This window comes from Nyctibius grandis, unplaced genomic scaffold (assembly GCF_013368605.1).
Source record: "Nyctibius grandis isolate bNycGra1 unplaced genomic scaffold, bNycGra1.pri scaffold_86_arrow_ctg1, whole genome shotgun sequence".
Classification (NCBI taxonomy): domain Eukaryota; kingdom Metazoa; phylum Chordata; class Aves; order Nyctibiiformes; family Nyctibiidae; genus Nyctibius; species Nyctibius grandis.
In genome coordinates this window covers 25,514-41,768 of record NW_027167609.1, presented here as the reverse complement: position 1 = coordinate 41,768, position 16,255 = coordinate 25,514, and the positions used below count along the sequence as shown (strand labels likewise).

General features: G+C 50.3%; 1 protein-coding gene across 1 annotated transcript in view; it reads right to left on the bottom strand.

Annotated features, from left to right (window-relative positions):
• Positions 1 to 2,735: 2,735 nt before the first annotated feature.
• The window catches only part of LOC137677502 (ATPase family AAA domain-containing protein 2-like), a gene marked incomplete at its 5' end in the record, with an annotated part of 38,653 nt that continues 25,133 nt past the window's right edge, over positions 2,736 to 16,255 (bottom strand). Inside the window, 1 exon segment of the mRNA XM_068424804.1 lies at positions 2,736 to 3,646. Coding sequence (XP_068280905.1) covers positions 2,736 to 3,646 — 911 coding nt within the window.

Sequence of the window (16,255 nt, the reverse complement as noted above, 5' to 3'; positions counted from 1 at the left end):
AAAGACCTCATTTCTGTTGGCAGGGGGTTGTCCCAGATGCACTGAGGCCCTTGGTCATCCCCACTGCAGGCTGTCCTACACTGTCTTATGCCTGTGCTTGTTTCCTTGCAGACTTTAGCTGCTGCCCCATTTTACCATCTCACTCTGACCCTGGGATCTCCTAAGCTTTACTCATGTCCCTCTGTCCTCACTCACTGTTGCTTCAAACAAAAAGATGTGGTTAGCTGAGGAATTGCCAATGCCTGTGAGTTTCCCAACACCTGCCTTCTTCCCACACCCTGCTCATGCTCCTCTAGCACCCAAGATGTCACAGCCATAGACTTGCTTGAATCTGCTATTTCTCTCCATATTCCAGCCCTGAAATGCATGTCCTCCTTCTGCTGCCTCAAAAATCAAACTGAACATGTTTCACTTCAGCATGATACCCCACCTCCCCCTCTAATTCAAGCCTTCTTCCTGTCTTTAACACAATGACTGCTACACACACATCAGTCTCTCCCTCCACTCCCATGTGCATCACAAACCCTTTCCACTTCCCCAGCAGTTATGGAACCTCACTCCAGGAGGTTCGTGCAATATCGAGGCTAAGGGATGTTTCCTGAGGCCCACCAAGTGTCGAGAGTGAAGGAGGGGAAGAGAGCAAATGCAGCTCACGGGGCTTGACTGAGCACGGCCTCCTCCAGCATTGGGCATTTTCATCTCCTAGCCTGAGGCAAGCACACAAGATGGAATCATCTGCATGTTCCCTGATATGCACAAGGGCCTTCAACCCTGACATATTCTCACAACACACTTCTTCCTCCTGGATGGCAAGAGACCACCATGGCTGAGTGAAAACCTGGTGGTCAAAGGTCAAGAAGGAAATGCACAGGCAGTGGAAGCAGGGACAGGTATCCTGGGAAGAGGTACAGGGTCTCTGCCTGGTTGTGTTGGGATGTGGTCAGGAAGGCCAAGGCGCAGCTGGAGCTGACCTTGGCAAGGGACACAAAGAATAATAAGAAGGACTTCTATAGGTATGACCACCTGAGGAACCTGAACTTACATAAGTCTAGGGGACCTGAAGTGATGCATGCCAGAGTCCTGAGGGAACTGGCTGATGTATTTGCCAAGACACTCTATATGATTTTGAAAAGCCATGGCAGTCAGGTGAAGTCCCTGGTGACTGGAAAAAGGGAAACAGTGCACCCATCTTTAAAAAGGGTAGGAAGGAGGACCCTGGGAACTGCCGACCTGTCAGCCTCACCTCTGTGCCTGAGAATATCATGGAACAGATCCTCCTAGAAGCTATGATAAGGCACATGGGGGACAGGGAGGTGAGTCGAGACAGCCAGCATGCCTTCACCAAGTGCAAGTCCTGCCTGAACAACCTAGTGGCCTTCTATGATGGAGTGACTACATCAGTGGACAAGGGAAGAGCTACAGATGTAATCTGTCTGGAATTCTCTAAGGCCTTTGACACAGTCCCTCACAACATCCTTCTCTCTAACTTGGAGAGGTACGGATTTGATGGGTGGACTGTGTGGTGAATGAGGAGTTGGCTGGGTGGTCGCATCCGGAGGGTAGCGGTCAACGGCTCAATGTCCAGATGGAGACTGGTGACAAGTGGTGTCCTGATTGATACCTTCATCAATGACACAGGCAGTGGGATCAAGTACGCCTTCAGCAAGTTTGCAGATGATGCCAAGCTGAGTGGTGCGGTTGACATGCCTGAGGGACGGGATGCCATCCAGTGGGACTTGGACAAGCTTGAGAAGTGGGCCCATGTGAACCTCATGAGGTTCAATAAGGCCAAGTGCAAGGTCCTGCACCTGGGTCGGGGAAACCTCCTGTATCAATACAGGCTGGGGGATGACGGGATTGAGAGCAGCCCTAAGGAGAAGGACTTGGGGGTACTGGTGGATGAAAAGCTGGACATGAACCGCAACTCAGCTATCTGCTGGTCTTTGTAGTGCTAATTATCTGCAAGCAAGGTGTGATTTATTGTCCTCCCCCAAATGTCCTGTAAGATAAGCACATTGCCTAACTCACTTTTTGCTCCTTTAATTTATCACTAAGAATTTGACACAATAAGCCTTTTCACAGTATGTTCTGGTATGTCCATATTTTTTTCCTTGCAGATACTAGTATTTAGCACATTCCATTTTGGTGACTCCACCTTTGGTGATCTCTGACTTAGTGGAGCTTCACTCACCCCTTACCCCAGGCACACACTGTCGCCCTAGAACCCCAAGGCTCTCCAGGAAGCTCCAGATTACTTTCCTGGAGAATTTCTTCTGCACTGTCATACCTGAGAAAGCCCTGGGCATGTACCTCACAGACCATTCACCATCTCCTCAGTCACCACACACCCCTGAGTGAGTCCAAAATCCAACCCTTGGTCTCTTAACAGCTACCAACAGGACCATGAGATTTTCTCTTCCAATTCCAGGGAGAAATAGGCCTTTTTGGGGTGAAATTCCTTGTTGTCGACATCAACTTTGAAAGAGCCCAAACATCAGTAACTGGGGGTGATCCCATTTTATTTCAGAGATGCAATAAGAGTGTCAACTCTGTCCCAGTGAAAGACACACTTTTTTATCAGCTCCAGGTTAGTCACAGCAGGTTTATTCGTCAAGACGAGTAAGATGGATTCAGATATTTATGTAGGAAAATAATAATGATGAATAAGACAGAAAATGATAAAATATTATAAAATGGCAAACAAAGGAAAGGCCTGCAATGGGGCACCATGGGAGTCATTCTTGAAGAGTGAGGGAAAATTTACCAGTATTGAGAACCATCCCTGAAATAACTTTCTTGATGGACTCCTTGAGGTCCTGGTTCCTCATGCTGTAGATGAGGGGGTTCACTGCTGGAGGCACCACCAAGTACAGAACTGCAACCACCAGATCCAGGGATCGGGAGCACATGGAGGGGGGCTTCAAGTAGGTGAATGTGCCAGTGCTAATAAACAAGGAGACCACGGCCGGGTGAGGGAGGCACGTGGAAAAAGCTTTGTGCCGTCCCTGCTGAGAGGGGATCCTCAGCACGGCCCTGAAGATCTGTACATAGGACAGCAAAATGAAAACAAAACACCACCAAAATACAAAAGTACTAAACATGACAAGCCCAGCTTCCCTGAGGTAGGTATCTGAGCAGGAGAGCTTGAGGATGTGGGGGATTTCACAGAAGAACTGGTCCACAGCATTGCCATGGCAGAGGGGTATGGAAAACGTATTGGCCGTGTGCAGCAGAGCATTGAGAAACCCACTGGCCCAGGCAGCTGCTGCCATGTGGACACAAGTTCTGATGCTCATGAGGGTCCCATAGTGCAGGGGTTTGCAGATGGCCACGTAGCGGTCATAGGCCATGATGGTGAGAAGACAATACTCTGCTGAAATGAAAAAGACAAACAGAAAGACCTGGGCAGCACATCCTGCGTAGGAGATGTCTCTGCTGTCCCAGAGGGAATTAGCCATGGATTTAGGGACAGTGACTGAGATGGAGCCCAGGTCAAGGAGGGAGAGGTTGAGGAGAAAGAAGTACATGGGGGTGTGGAAGAGGTGTTCGCAGGCTACAGAGGTGATGATGAGGCCGTTTCCCAGGAGGGCAGCCAGGTAGATGCCCAGGAAGAGCCAGAAGTGCAAGAGCTGCAGCTCCCGTGTGTCTGCAAACGTGATAAGAGAGTGATAAGGTCTCCCCTCAGCCTCCTTTTCTCCAGGCTAAACCCCTCACTTCTCTCAGCTGCTCCTCATAAGATTTGTGCTTCAGGCCCTCCTCCAGCTTCGTTGCTCTTTGGATTTTCATCATCACCTCAAGGTCTTTCTTGTAGTGAGGGGCCCAAAACTGAACACAGCATTCGAGGAGTGGCCTCACCAGTGCCAAGTACAGGGGGACGATCACTTCCCTAGTCCTGCTGGCCACACTAGTGCTGATACAAGCCAGGATGCTGGTGGCCTTCCTGGCCACCTGGGCACATTGCTGCCTAATATTCAGGCAGCCATCAATCAACACCCCCAGGTCCTTTTCCACCAGACAGCTTTCCAGCCGCTCTTCCCCAAGCCTGTAGCAGTGCATGGGGTTGTTGTGCCCCAAGTACAGGACCCAACGTTGAGTCTTCTTGAACCTCATACAGTTCGCCTCAGCCCATTGATCCAGCCTGTACAGATCCCTCTGCAGATTCTTCCTGCCCTCAAGCAGATCAACACTCCCGCCCAACTTGGTGTCATCTGCGAACATACTGAGGGTGCACTTGATCCCCTCATCCAGATCGTTGATAAAGATGTTAAAGAGAACTGGTCCCAATACTGAGCCCTCGGGAACACCACTTGTGACTGGCTGCCAACTGGATTTAACTCCATCATGACAACTCTTTGGACCTGGCCATCCAGACAGTTTTTTTGCCCAATGAAGCGCATGCCCATCCAAGCCATGAGCAGTCAGTTTCTCCAGGGGAGTGCTATGGCAGACAGTGTCAAAGGCTTTACTAAAGTCTAGGTAGACAACATCCACAGCCTTTCCCTCATCCAGTAAGCGGGTCGCCTTGTCATAGAAGGAGATCAGGTTAGTCAAGCATGACCTGCCTTTCATAAACCCATGCTGACTGGGCCTGATCGCCTGGTTGTCCTGTACGTGCTCCATGATGGCACTCAAGATGATCTGCTCTATAATCTTCCCTGGCACCGAGGTCAGACTCACAGTCCTGTAGTTCCCTGGATCCTCCTTCTGCCCTTCTTGTAGATGGGCATCACATTTGTTAATTTCCAGTCAGCTGGGACCTCCCTGGTTAGCCAGGACTGCTGATAAGTGATGGAAAGTGGCTTGGTGAGCACTTCCGCCAGCTCTCTCAGTACCCTTGGGTGGATCCCATTCGGCTCCATAGACCTGTGTGTGTCTAAGTGGCACTGCAAGTCTGTAACCATTTCCCTTTGGATTATGGGGGCTTCACTCTGCTCCCCGTCCCTGTCCTCCAGCTCACCTCCAGGCTGAGTACCCAGAGAACAACTCATCTTACTACTAAAGACTGAGGCGAAGAAGGCATTAAGCACCTCAGCCTTTTCCTCATCCTTTTTCACTATATTTTCCCCCGCATCCAATAAAGGATGGAGATTCTCCTCGGCCCTCCTCTTGCTGGTTATTTATTTATAGAAACATTTTTTATTTCCTTTTATGGAAGTAGCCAGATTAAGTTCTAGTTGGGCTTTGACCCTTCTAATTTTTTCCCTTCACAGACTCACGACATCCTTGTAGTTCTACTGAGTGGTCTGCCCTTCTTCCAAAGCACGCAAACTCTCCTTTTTCTTCTGAGTTCCAGCCAAAGCTCTCTGTTCAGCCAGGCTGCTCTTCTTCCTCACCCGCCTGCTCGTTTTTCAGCACAAGGGCATGACCTGCTCCTGGGCTTTTAAGATTTCTTTCTTGAAGACTGTCCAGCCTTCCTGGACCCCTTTGCCCTTCAGGACTGCCACCCAAGGGACTCTCTCAACCAGACTTCTAAACAGGCTGAAGTCTGCCCTCTGGAAGTCTAAGGTAGCAGTTCTGCTGACCCCCTTCCTTACTTTTCCAAGAATAGAACACTATAATTTCATGATCGCTATGCCAAAGATGGTGTCCAACCATCCTTATTGGTTGAAGGACCTGACAAGTCCTTCTCTGTGCGCAAAACAGAGGTCCAGTAGGGTGCCTTCTCTAGTTGGCCCACTCACCAGTTGTGTCAAGAACTTATCTTCCATACACTCCAGGAAATGCTAACAATAATACTAAAAGAATACAACAAAAAAAATGATGGACAGCACAATTTCTCAGCACCCACTAACCGATGCCCAGCTACCTCCCAAGCAGCGATCCCCCCCAGCCAACTCCCCCCACTTTATATACTGAACATGAGGTCCTATGGTATGGAATAGCCCTTTGGTCAGTTTGGATCAGCTGTCCTGGCTGTGCTCCTCTCCCAGACCCTTGTGCGCCTCCTCGCCTGGCAGAGCGTGGGAAACTGAAAAGTCCTCGACTCAGTATAAGCATTACTTAGCAACAACTAAAACATCAGTGTGTTATCAACATTCTTCTCATCCTAAATCCAAAGCACTATGCCAACTGCTAGGAAGAAAATTAACTCTGTCCCAACCCAAACCAGGACACCCACAAAGCCCTCCTTCTCATGCTCTAAAAACCTCACCTTCAACCCTCTCGTAACACTAACATAAGCTGTTTGGCCCCATGGGGCAGGAGGGGGATTGTGAGGTCCCAGAGCAGTCCCACAGCATTGCAAGAGGAATGTGAGTTGATCTGCATCTGATCAGCTCACAGGCCACAAGGAGGAGATGGGTGGGAATGCTATGGTGAGGTCAGTTGTGCCTCAGGATCTCATGGGACAGCAGGAGGCACGAGACTGTGAAGACAGCTGTGAGGTCACTGCTGTCTCGAGTTGATAGGCCAGCAGCAGGAACATGGCTGGGAAAGGGCCTGTGAGGTCACTTCTTTCTGAAGCAGCTGATAGGTCAGCCCTTGACTCTTGGCTGCGATATGGGCTTTTAGGTTCACACCTGCCAGTGTCTCTGACAGGGCAGCAGAAGGCACGTGGTTGGCACATTGATTGTGGGAATCCCTTTCGCTAGGTACCTGGTAGGCCCATCCAGGAAGAGGGCTTGGATATGGGCTGTCACATCCTTTCCTCCTGAGTACCTGATGGGACAGCAGCACCATGGTTTGGTTGTGTTTGTCTGAGAAGCTGAAAGGTCAGCAGCAGGCACGTGGCTTGCAAGATCATGGTGAGGTTACTTCTGTCTGGTCAGATCATGCAGCGAGTCTTGCAGATCCCATCTGTAGAAGGGTTATTGCATTTTGCTCCTGTGATCACTTCCAGTGTTTTCTTATGAGGAAAAAGTTCAAGTCATCATTTCTGCTCCCCCAAAAGAGGCTGTTCACATGTGAAGTAGTTGTGGCAGTTTTAGATAAAGGTAAGGACATGCAGTTAGGCTGATCACTGGTACTGAGTGGGAGATTCCTACAGACATTTCATTACAATCAGATTTATGCTGCAACCCAGCAATACGATCTCCGCAACACAGCCTGAAGGCCAAGTTGTACATAGAGCCCATCACAGCACAGGCCTGGGTCTGCTCAGGTTTACTGTTACATGGATCGCTGACTCCTTGACATACAATGGTCTTTGGGTCAGGATCACTGAACTCCCCGAAGAAGGTTGGGAAGAGCATGAGGTGCTCTAGGCAGCTGGAGGAAGGGACACAATTTTAGGCCCTGATAATCACTGGGGACTTTGAAGACAAAGGACCTCTGCTAAAAGAAATCAGAGGGTAGGTGGAAGGTGATCCCTGCTCCAACATGTTAAGAATGCTCTCCTGGATCTGGTTTTCACAAGGAGACAAGGCAGGACTGGTGGAAGATGTGGAGGGCAGATTTCACTGCAGTGCGAGTGAGGTGTTATAGCAGAAAACCCTGAGGGCAGCGAGCAAGACAAATTGTAGCAGTGCTGAGTAGAGAGGAAGGATGACCTCCACCAACCCCTCAGCCCAACATGCCGTTGTCCGCCTTTGCTGCAAAGGTGCAAAGCCAGGAGAGGAAAAACCTTTGGAAAAACTGTATCACAGCCTTCCCACAGCTTCCAGGATATCAGCAAGGAAATGGAGCCAGGCTCTTCCCTGTTGTGCATGATGGGAGGATGAGGGCCAATGGGCATCAGCTGAAACAAGGGAGGAAAAACTTTCTCCTCATCAATGTGCCCTTGTGGCCAAGAAGGCCAATGGCATCCTGGGTGTGGTGTGGTTAGTAGGTCAAGAGAGGTTCTCTTCCCCCTCTACTCTGCCCTGGTGAGGCCGCATCTGGAGTATTGTGTCCAGTTCTGGGCCCCTCAGTTCAAGAATGACAGGGAACTGCTAGAGAGAGTCCAGCGCAGAGCCACGAAGATGATGAAGGGAGTGGAACATCTGCCTTATGAGGAGAGGCTGAGGGAGCTGGGTCTCTTTAGCTTGGAGAAGACTGAGGGGTGACCTCATTAATGTTTATAAATATGTAAAGGGCAAGTGTCATGAGGATGGAGCCAGGCTCTTCTCAGTGACATCCCTTGACAGGACAAGGGGCAAAGGGTGCAAGCTGGAACACAGGAGGTTCCACATAAATATGAGGAAAAATTTCTATACAGTGAGGGTAACTGAACACTGGAACAGGCTGCCCAGAGAGGTTGTGGAGTCTCCTTCTCTGGAGACATTCAAAACCTGCCTGGTCGCATTCCTGTGTGACATGATCTAGGTAATCCTGCTCCGGCAGAGGGATTGGACTAAATGATCTTTCGAGGTCCCTTCCAGTCCCTAACATTCTGTGAAGATGGTCAAGCACTGGAGCAGATTTTCCAGAGACCTTATGTCATCTCCATCCTTGGAGATTTTCAAGCCCAAAATGAATAAAGCCCCGAGCAAATTGCTCTGACCCCATAGCTGACCCTGCTGAGGTCCCTTCCAGCATGAATGATTCTGCATTTCTATCCACAACTGATCTTTCCTTTATGATGGGAGGGAAAGCACTCAGGTTCCCAGTGATCTTTGATGTCAGTCAGAGAGAAGTTTTATCAGGCGATCTGTGACTTCCTTGTCTGACTCCAGGCGTTGTAGTACACATGCAGGGCTGTTTGGGGGTACCTGATTATTTCCTTTGCTTCACCTTTCCTTTCCTTTTTTCCTCTCACAATTTCTTCCTGTTGACCATCCTTGTACCCTCCTATGTAAACAGGTCACCTCTCTTTTCTCTTTCCTCCCCAACCCTTGTTTGGCTTCCTTGTACATTCATTTGGGGTTTCTGAGCTTGTCGCCATTGCATTTCCTACCTTAGTCAGCAGTTCCATTAAAATAGTACCTCCTTTTATTATCTGGAGTGTCCTGCAGTTCCTCATGCTGTTATCTTGTCAGAGGCACCACAACTTTTTTGGGCCATCTGTACGTACACATTAACAGCTGTCAAAAGAGAGCTTCACTGCAGGGGGACCTTAAGAAAGTCTCTGATTTGGCAATAGAAGCCTCATGAAGTTTTACAAGGAGAAGTTGCAAGTCCTTTTTTGGGAGCAGAATAACCCCAGACATGAGGGCAGGCTGGGACCTGAACAGCTCAGGAGTGACCCTGAGGAGAAAGGCCTGGGCGTTACGAGGGATGCCATAGCAGTGAGTGGTGTGTGCTCACAGTTAATAAGGCCAACTGCATACAGGGCTGCATGAGGAGGAGTTTGGTCACCCAGAAAGAGAGTTATCATCCCCCCTGACTCAGCACTGATGTGGCCACAGCTAGACTAGTGTGTCTGGGCATGGGGCTCCCAAGTCTGGAGGAATGGGGAGGAACTGGAGAGGTTCTAGATGAGACCTGTCAGGATGGGATTTGGGGCCTCTGAGGAGAGCCTCAGGGCCCTGGGCTTCTTTAGCCTGATGAAGTGGACCCTCAGGGCACTACAGGGGTAGACTGCACCTGCTTCAAGGGTGGTTTCAGAGATGATGGAGCTTTTCTTGGTAGTGGGAAGAGAAGGAAACCTCCACAAAATGCAACTTGGAAGGTTCAGACTGGAGGTGAGGAAAAAGATGTCTCACTCAAACAGTAACGTTTGTGGTGTAAGAGGTCACGCAGAGGGAGTCTGGATCAGCCCATGCCTGGGACCTGGGGGTCTTAGTGGACAACAGGATGACCATGAGCCAGCAGTGTGCCCTTGTGGCCAAGAAGGCCAATGGCATCCTGGGGTGTATTAGAAGGGGTGTGGTTAGTAGGTCGAGAGAGGTTCTCCTCCCCCTCTACTCTGCCCTGGTGAGGCCGCATCTGGAGTATTGTGTCCAGTTCTGGGCCCCTCAGTTCAAGAAGGACAGGGAACTGCTAGAGAGAGTCCAGCGCAGAGCCACGAAGATGATGAAGGGAGTGGAACATCTCCCTTATGAGGAGAGGCTGAGGGAGCTGGGTCTCTTTAGCTTGGAGAAGAGGAGACTGAGGGGTGACCTCATTAATGTTTATAAATATGTAAAGGGCAAGTGTCAAGAGGATGGAGCCAGGCTCTTCTCAGTGACATCCCTTGACAGGACAAGGGGCAATGGGTGCAAGCTGGAACACAGGAGGTTCCACTTAAATATGAGGAAAAACTTCTTTACGGTGAGGGTGACTGAACACTGGAACAGGCTGCCCAGAGAGGTTGTGGAGTCTCCTTCTCTGGAGACATTCAAAACCTGCCTGGACGCGTTCCTGTGTGATATGGTCTAGGCAATCCTGCCCCGGCAGGGGGATTGGACTAAATGATCTTTCGAGGTCCCTTCCAATCCCTAACATTCTGTGATTCTGTGATGCCTTTGTGTTTCAAGGAACAGCCAGCAAGAATAGAGATGCAGGCATGGGACAGTGTAGAACAGCCTGCAGTAGAGATGGCCAAAGGCTCTGGCCAGAATAAAAGACTCCGCAGGACTGAGGGCTTTGTCCCCTTGGCCATGGCAGTTGCCTATGCCACCGAGGCCCACCAGGACAAACTTTCTTTTGAAGGTCTAGACTTTGTTTCCCCTGCTTGGGGACATCAGGAGATATTATAGAATTTTCCTACACTTGTCGTTGCTCACCCTCATATCCCATTGTCCCCAGGAAGAGCCCTGACCTACATGTGAGGGACAGGATCTTCCTTCCCAGGGCCTGGAGGGTCAGGGCTTGGCCTTTCTGCTTCATCAAACAAACCAAAGGGTTTTCTCAGCATTACAGCCACCTGCACAGGGCCTCTGCCTACCTATAATCACAGCCTCCAATTATCTCCTTTAACGAGTCCTTGGGGAGGCTTTGTCAGTAATGGCCTCCAGTGGGGCCCATTAATGCTTCCAGGTACTTTGAGTTTTGCTTCTGACTTCTTGAGCAGTTTCTTCAACCTTCTCTCAGTACCTGAGGTTCAGGGAGTCAGCACCCAATACACCATGGGGCTCATTAAAATACAGAAAGCCCTAAAGGAGCCATGTCTCTTCCTGTAATTTTCTTCAAGTCTTCAAGACTTGTACAGCTGATTAGAGAGGTTTCATAGTGTAGTTAAGGAGAAAGATTTCAAAGTGCAGCTAATAATTATTTCTTATTTTAAAGGATATTTTTTATTACATTTTAGTTTAAAGAAGAGGTGATAAAAGCTAGGAAAACAGTCCTTTGAGGTCTGACACTCTATGGGCAACTTTACTCCTCACGTCCCCAGCCCCACCATTTCTGTCATTGGCCACCTGGGACTTAGGTCACTGTTCCTTACATCAGACTTCTTCACCAAAGTTTGCAGCTGGATGTTACAGCTCCATTGCACCATCTCCCACCTGCTCTCCTTGGAGAACTGGCTGCACACAGGCACAGAAGAATTTTTCTTATTTGCAAGGAAAGAAAACTAAAGCATGATAAAATTTCATAAACAATTAAACAGACTCTGCAACCATATGCTGAGTACGAGCTGCCTCTAATGAGGTCACCTTTCTACAAGGGATAAACTTATGAGAAATATTTTAAATAGGTAGATAAAAAAGAATAGATATAAACATAATTAAAGAGCTGTTTAAGGAGACAATTAGGCTGTTGAAAGACAGGAAATCTCTTAAATACCTGAAGCTCAAAACAGCAGCAACTGGCAAATGAGAGGAACCTGAAGGAACAAATCACAGAATCGTAGAATATCTCAAATTAGTTGAACAGAACTTTCCCTTTGTGAACCCATGTTGACTGTGCCTGATACTTACATTGTCCTTTAAATGCCTTTCAAAAGCACACAGAATCATCAAATCATAGAATATCTCAAGTAGGAAGGGACTGTCCTGGTTTCACTGGGATTTTGTTTCAGTTTGTGGCCAGCCATGGTGATCAGGGCCATTAGCAGTTAAACGCAGGGCAGCTGACCCAGGCTGGCCCACAGGTGTGTTCTATATCGTTAACAATCAAGGTCACTATAAAAGGGAGGGCTTGCAGGGGAGAGGGGGGGCTGCATAAGGCTCCATAAGGATTATGGAGTCCAGACCCCTGCTCCTCGCAGGAATACCTAAAACTAAACTATATGACTATATGTCAGTTGGCAGCAGCGGCAGCGACTGAGGAGAGGAGGGAGCGTAGCCAGAGACACCGTGGGAGACTTGAAGGGCCCCCTGGGGAGCGCGAGCTACCCAGAGTGTGGTGAACAGGAGCGTGCAAACAGGGGCGTGGCAGTTTGCGCAGCAGTTCGCACAGGCAGGGCAAGCAGAGTAGGTGGGCAGGAAGGTATGGTTTCCACTCGGCTGGGCCCTAAGTCCCTTGCGGGTGCCAGAAAAGACATGGCAACCCAAACGGACCTGCCCTGGAAGCATGTGGAGGTGCAGGTGGCAGGCTGCAGGGAGTGGCAGAGCCTGGCCCTGGCACTCGAGGGTAATGGAGACCTCACCTGTGTGAGGTGTGAACAGGTCGATGACCTGATCTCCTTGGTGGCCCAACTCAAGGAGGAGGTGGAAAGGTTAAGGAGAACAAGAGCATCCCAGGAAGAGGTTGGCGGGCAGTGCTGTTCCCGGCCCGTCCTGGGGAAAACGGACGGGCCTAATGCTCCCCGGGTAGTGGAGGATCCTCTTCCTCCTCCACAAGGAGCAGGAGGAGACCTAGGGGATGGGGGGGAATGGAGGCAGGTCCCTGCTCGGGGTGGCAGGCGAATCCCATCCCGACCTTCCTCCCCTCCCCACGTGCCCCTGCAGAATAAGTATGAGGTGCTGGAGCCTGAGCGTCTTCCTGAGTGTCAGGAAGACACGAATCTAGGTGAAAGACCCTCTACGGGGCTACGTAAACAGAAGCAACCAAGTAAGAGGGTTGCAACCAGCTCCAAAAAGGAGAAAAGTAATTGTTATAGGCGACTCCCTGCTAAGGGGAATGGAGGGCCCCATATGCAGGCCAGACCCGACTCACAGGGAAGTCTGCTGCCTTCCTGAGGCTCGGGTAAGGGATGTTGCCAGGAGGGTTCCTGAACTGGTGAGGCCCTCTGACTACTACCCACTATTAGTATTCCAGGTGGGTAGGGATGAGATTGAAGAGAGAAGTCCCAGGGCTATCAAAAGGGACTTCAGGGCCCTGGGGCATTTGGTAAAAGGGGTAGGTGCGCAGGTGATATTCTCTTCAATTACTTCAGTGTTAGGTGAAAATAGGGAAAAGACTATGAAAATACAACAGATTAATATGTGGCTGAGAGACTGGTGCCGTAGGTGGGATTTTGGGTTTGTTGACCACGGGGTGGTTTTCATGGCACCAGGCCTGCTTAGGCCAGATGGGGAACAGCTGAGTCAGAAGGGGAAAAGGGTTATGGCCCAGAAGTTGGCAGGGCTGATCAAGAGGTCTTTAAACTAGGTTCAATGGGGGAGGGGGATAAGACCGGGTCAACCACAAATGAACCTAGGGGTGACAGGCCTGTGTCAGGGGCAAGGCCACTGGCCCAGCTGAAGTGTGTTTACACCAGTGCACGAGGTATGGGCAACAAAACAGGAAGAGCTAGAAGCCAGTGTACAGCAGGAAGGTTATGATGTGGTTGCCATCACAGAAACGTGGTGGGATGACTCTCATGACTGGAGTGCTGCTATGGATGGCTATAGGCTCTTTAAGAGGGACAGGCGAAGCAGGAGAGGCGCTGGGGTAGCGCTGTATGTTAGGGAGTGCTTGGACTGTGTGGAAATTGAGGAAGATGGTGAGGATGACAAGGTTGAATGTTTATGGGTGAAGATCAAGGGGAAGGTCGGCAGGGAGGACATTACGGTGGGAGTCTGTTATAGACCACCCAACCAGGATGAGCAGGTGGACGAGGCGTTTTACAAGCGGCTGTCAGAAGCCGCCCGGTTGCCGGCCCTTGTACTCATGGGCGACTTCAACTTGCCAGATGTCTGCTGGAAATACAACATGGCAGAGAGGAAGCAATCTAGGAGGTTCCTCGAATGTGTGGAGGAGAACTTCCTCATGCAAGTGGTAAACGAGCCCATTAGGGGAGGGGCCCTGCTTGACCTGTTGTTTGTGAACAGAGAAGGACTAGTGGGAGATGTGAGGGTCGGTGGCCGTCTTGGGAATAGCGACCATGAAATGTTAGAATTTTCAATAGTGGGGGAAGTAAGGAGGGGCAAGAGTAGAACTTCTGCCTTAGATTTCCGGCGGGCTGACTTTAGCCTGTTTAAGAGGCTGGTGGACCAAGTCCCTGGAGGGCAAAGGAATCCAGGAAGGCTGGACATACTTCAAAAGGGAATTGTTAAATATTCAGGAGCAGGCTGTCCCAGTCTGTAGGAAGGCAAGCTGTCGGGGAAAAAGACCGGCCTGGTTAAACAGGGAACTTAGACTAGAACTTAAGGAAAAAAAGAGAGCCTACTTGCTCTGGAAGAAGGGTCGGGTAACTTGGGAGGTCTATAGGGACGTGGCCAGGTCGTGTAGGGAGAAGATTAGAAGGGCCAAAGCTCAATTAGAGCTCAATTTGGCTGCTACAGTCAAAGACAACAAAAAAAGCTTTTACAAATACATCAACAGCAAAAGGAGGGTCAAGGAGAGCCTCCACCACTTGCTGAATGAGGAGGGTAGTGTAGTGTCAGGGGATGAGGAAAAGGCAGAGGTGCTCAATGCCTTCTTTGCCTCGGTCTTTAATGTCAAGACCTGTTGTCCTCAAGAGACTCGGCCCCCCAGAGCCTGAAGTTAGGGACGGGGGGGCTGTGTGAACCTCCCATGATCCAGGAGGAGACGGTTAGTGACCTGCTGTGCCAGATGGACACATACAAGGCTATGGGCCCGGATGGGATTCACCCCAGAGTAATGAAGGAACTGGCAAATGAACTTGCCAAACCACTCTTGATTATCTACCGGCAGTCCTGGTTAACTGGAGAAGTTCCAGCTGACTAGAAATTAGCAAACGTAACGCCCATCTACAAGAAGGGCCGGAAGGACAATCCAGGGAACTATAGGCCTGTCAGCCTGACCTCGGTGCCAGGCAAGGTGATGGAACAGATCATCCTGAGTGCCATTACACGGCACATGCAGGCCAGTCGGGGCATCGGGGCCAGCCAACATGGATTCATGAAAGGCAGGTCCTGCTCGACCAACCTGGTCTCCTTCTATGACCAAGTGACACGCTTAGTAGATGAGGGCAGGGCTGTGGATGGAGTCTATCTAGACTTCAGTAGGCATTTGACACTGTCTCCCACAGCATCCTCCTAGACAAACTGGCTGCCCGGGGCTTGAATGGGTGGACTCTTAAATGGGTTAAAAACTGTCTGGATGGCCGAGCCCAGAGAGTGGTGGTGAATGGGGCAAAGTCCAGCTGGCGGCCGGTCACTAGCGGTGTTCCCCAGGGCTCAGTTCTGGGGCCGGTGCTGTTCAATATCTTTATAGATGATCTAGACGTAGGGATTGAGTGCACCCTCAGTAAATTTGCAGATGACACCAAGCTGGGTGGGAGTGTCGATCTGCTGGAGGGTAGGAAGGCCCTTCAGAGGGATCTGGACAGGTTAGATAGATGGGCCGAGACCAACGGTGTGAGGTTCAACAAGAACAAGTGCTGGGTCTTACACTTCGGCCACAACAACCCCATGCAGCTCTACAGGCTGGGGGAAGAGTGGTTAGAAAGCGGCCCGGTGGAAAGAGACCTGGGGGTGCTGATGGACAGCCGGCTAAACATGAGCCAGCAGTGTGGCCAGGTGGCCAAGAAGGTCAATGGCATCCTGGCCTCTATTAGGAATAGTGTAGCCAGCCGGTCTAGGGAAGTGATCGTCCCTCTCTACTCGGCACTGGTGAGGCCGCATCTTGAGTACTGTGTTCAGTTCTGGGCCCCGCACTTCAAGAAAGATGTTGAGGTGTTGGAGCAAGTCCAGAGGAGGGTGACCAAGCTGGTGAAGGGTCTGGAGGGTCTGACCTACGAGGAACGGCTGAGGGAGCTGGGGTTGTTTAGCCTGGAGAAGAGGAGGCTCCGAGGTGACCTTAATGCAGTCTACAACTACCTGAAGAGAGGTTGTAGTGAAGTGGGAGTTGGCCTCTTCTGCCGGGCAACTAGCGATAGGACAAGAGGGCACAGCCTCAAGCTTCTCCAGGGGAGGTTCAGGTTGGACATCAGGAAGAATTTCTTTACAGAAAAGGTTATTAGACATCGGAAGGGGATGCCCAGGAGGGTGGTGGAGTCACCATCTCTGGATGTGTTTAAGAAAAGACTGGACATGGCACTTAGTGCCATGGTCTAGTTGACAGGGTGGTGTAAGGGCAACGGTTGGACTCAATGATCCCAGAGGTCTCTTCCAACCTGGCTGATTCTGTGATTCTGTGATTCCGTGTT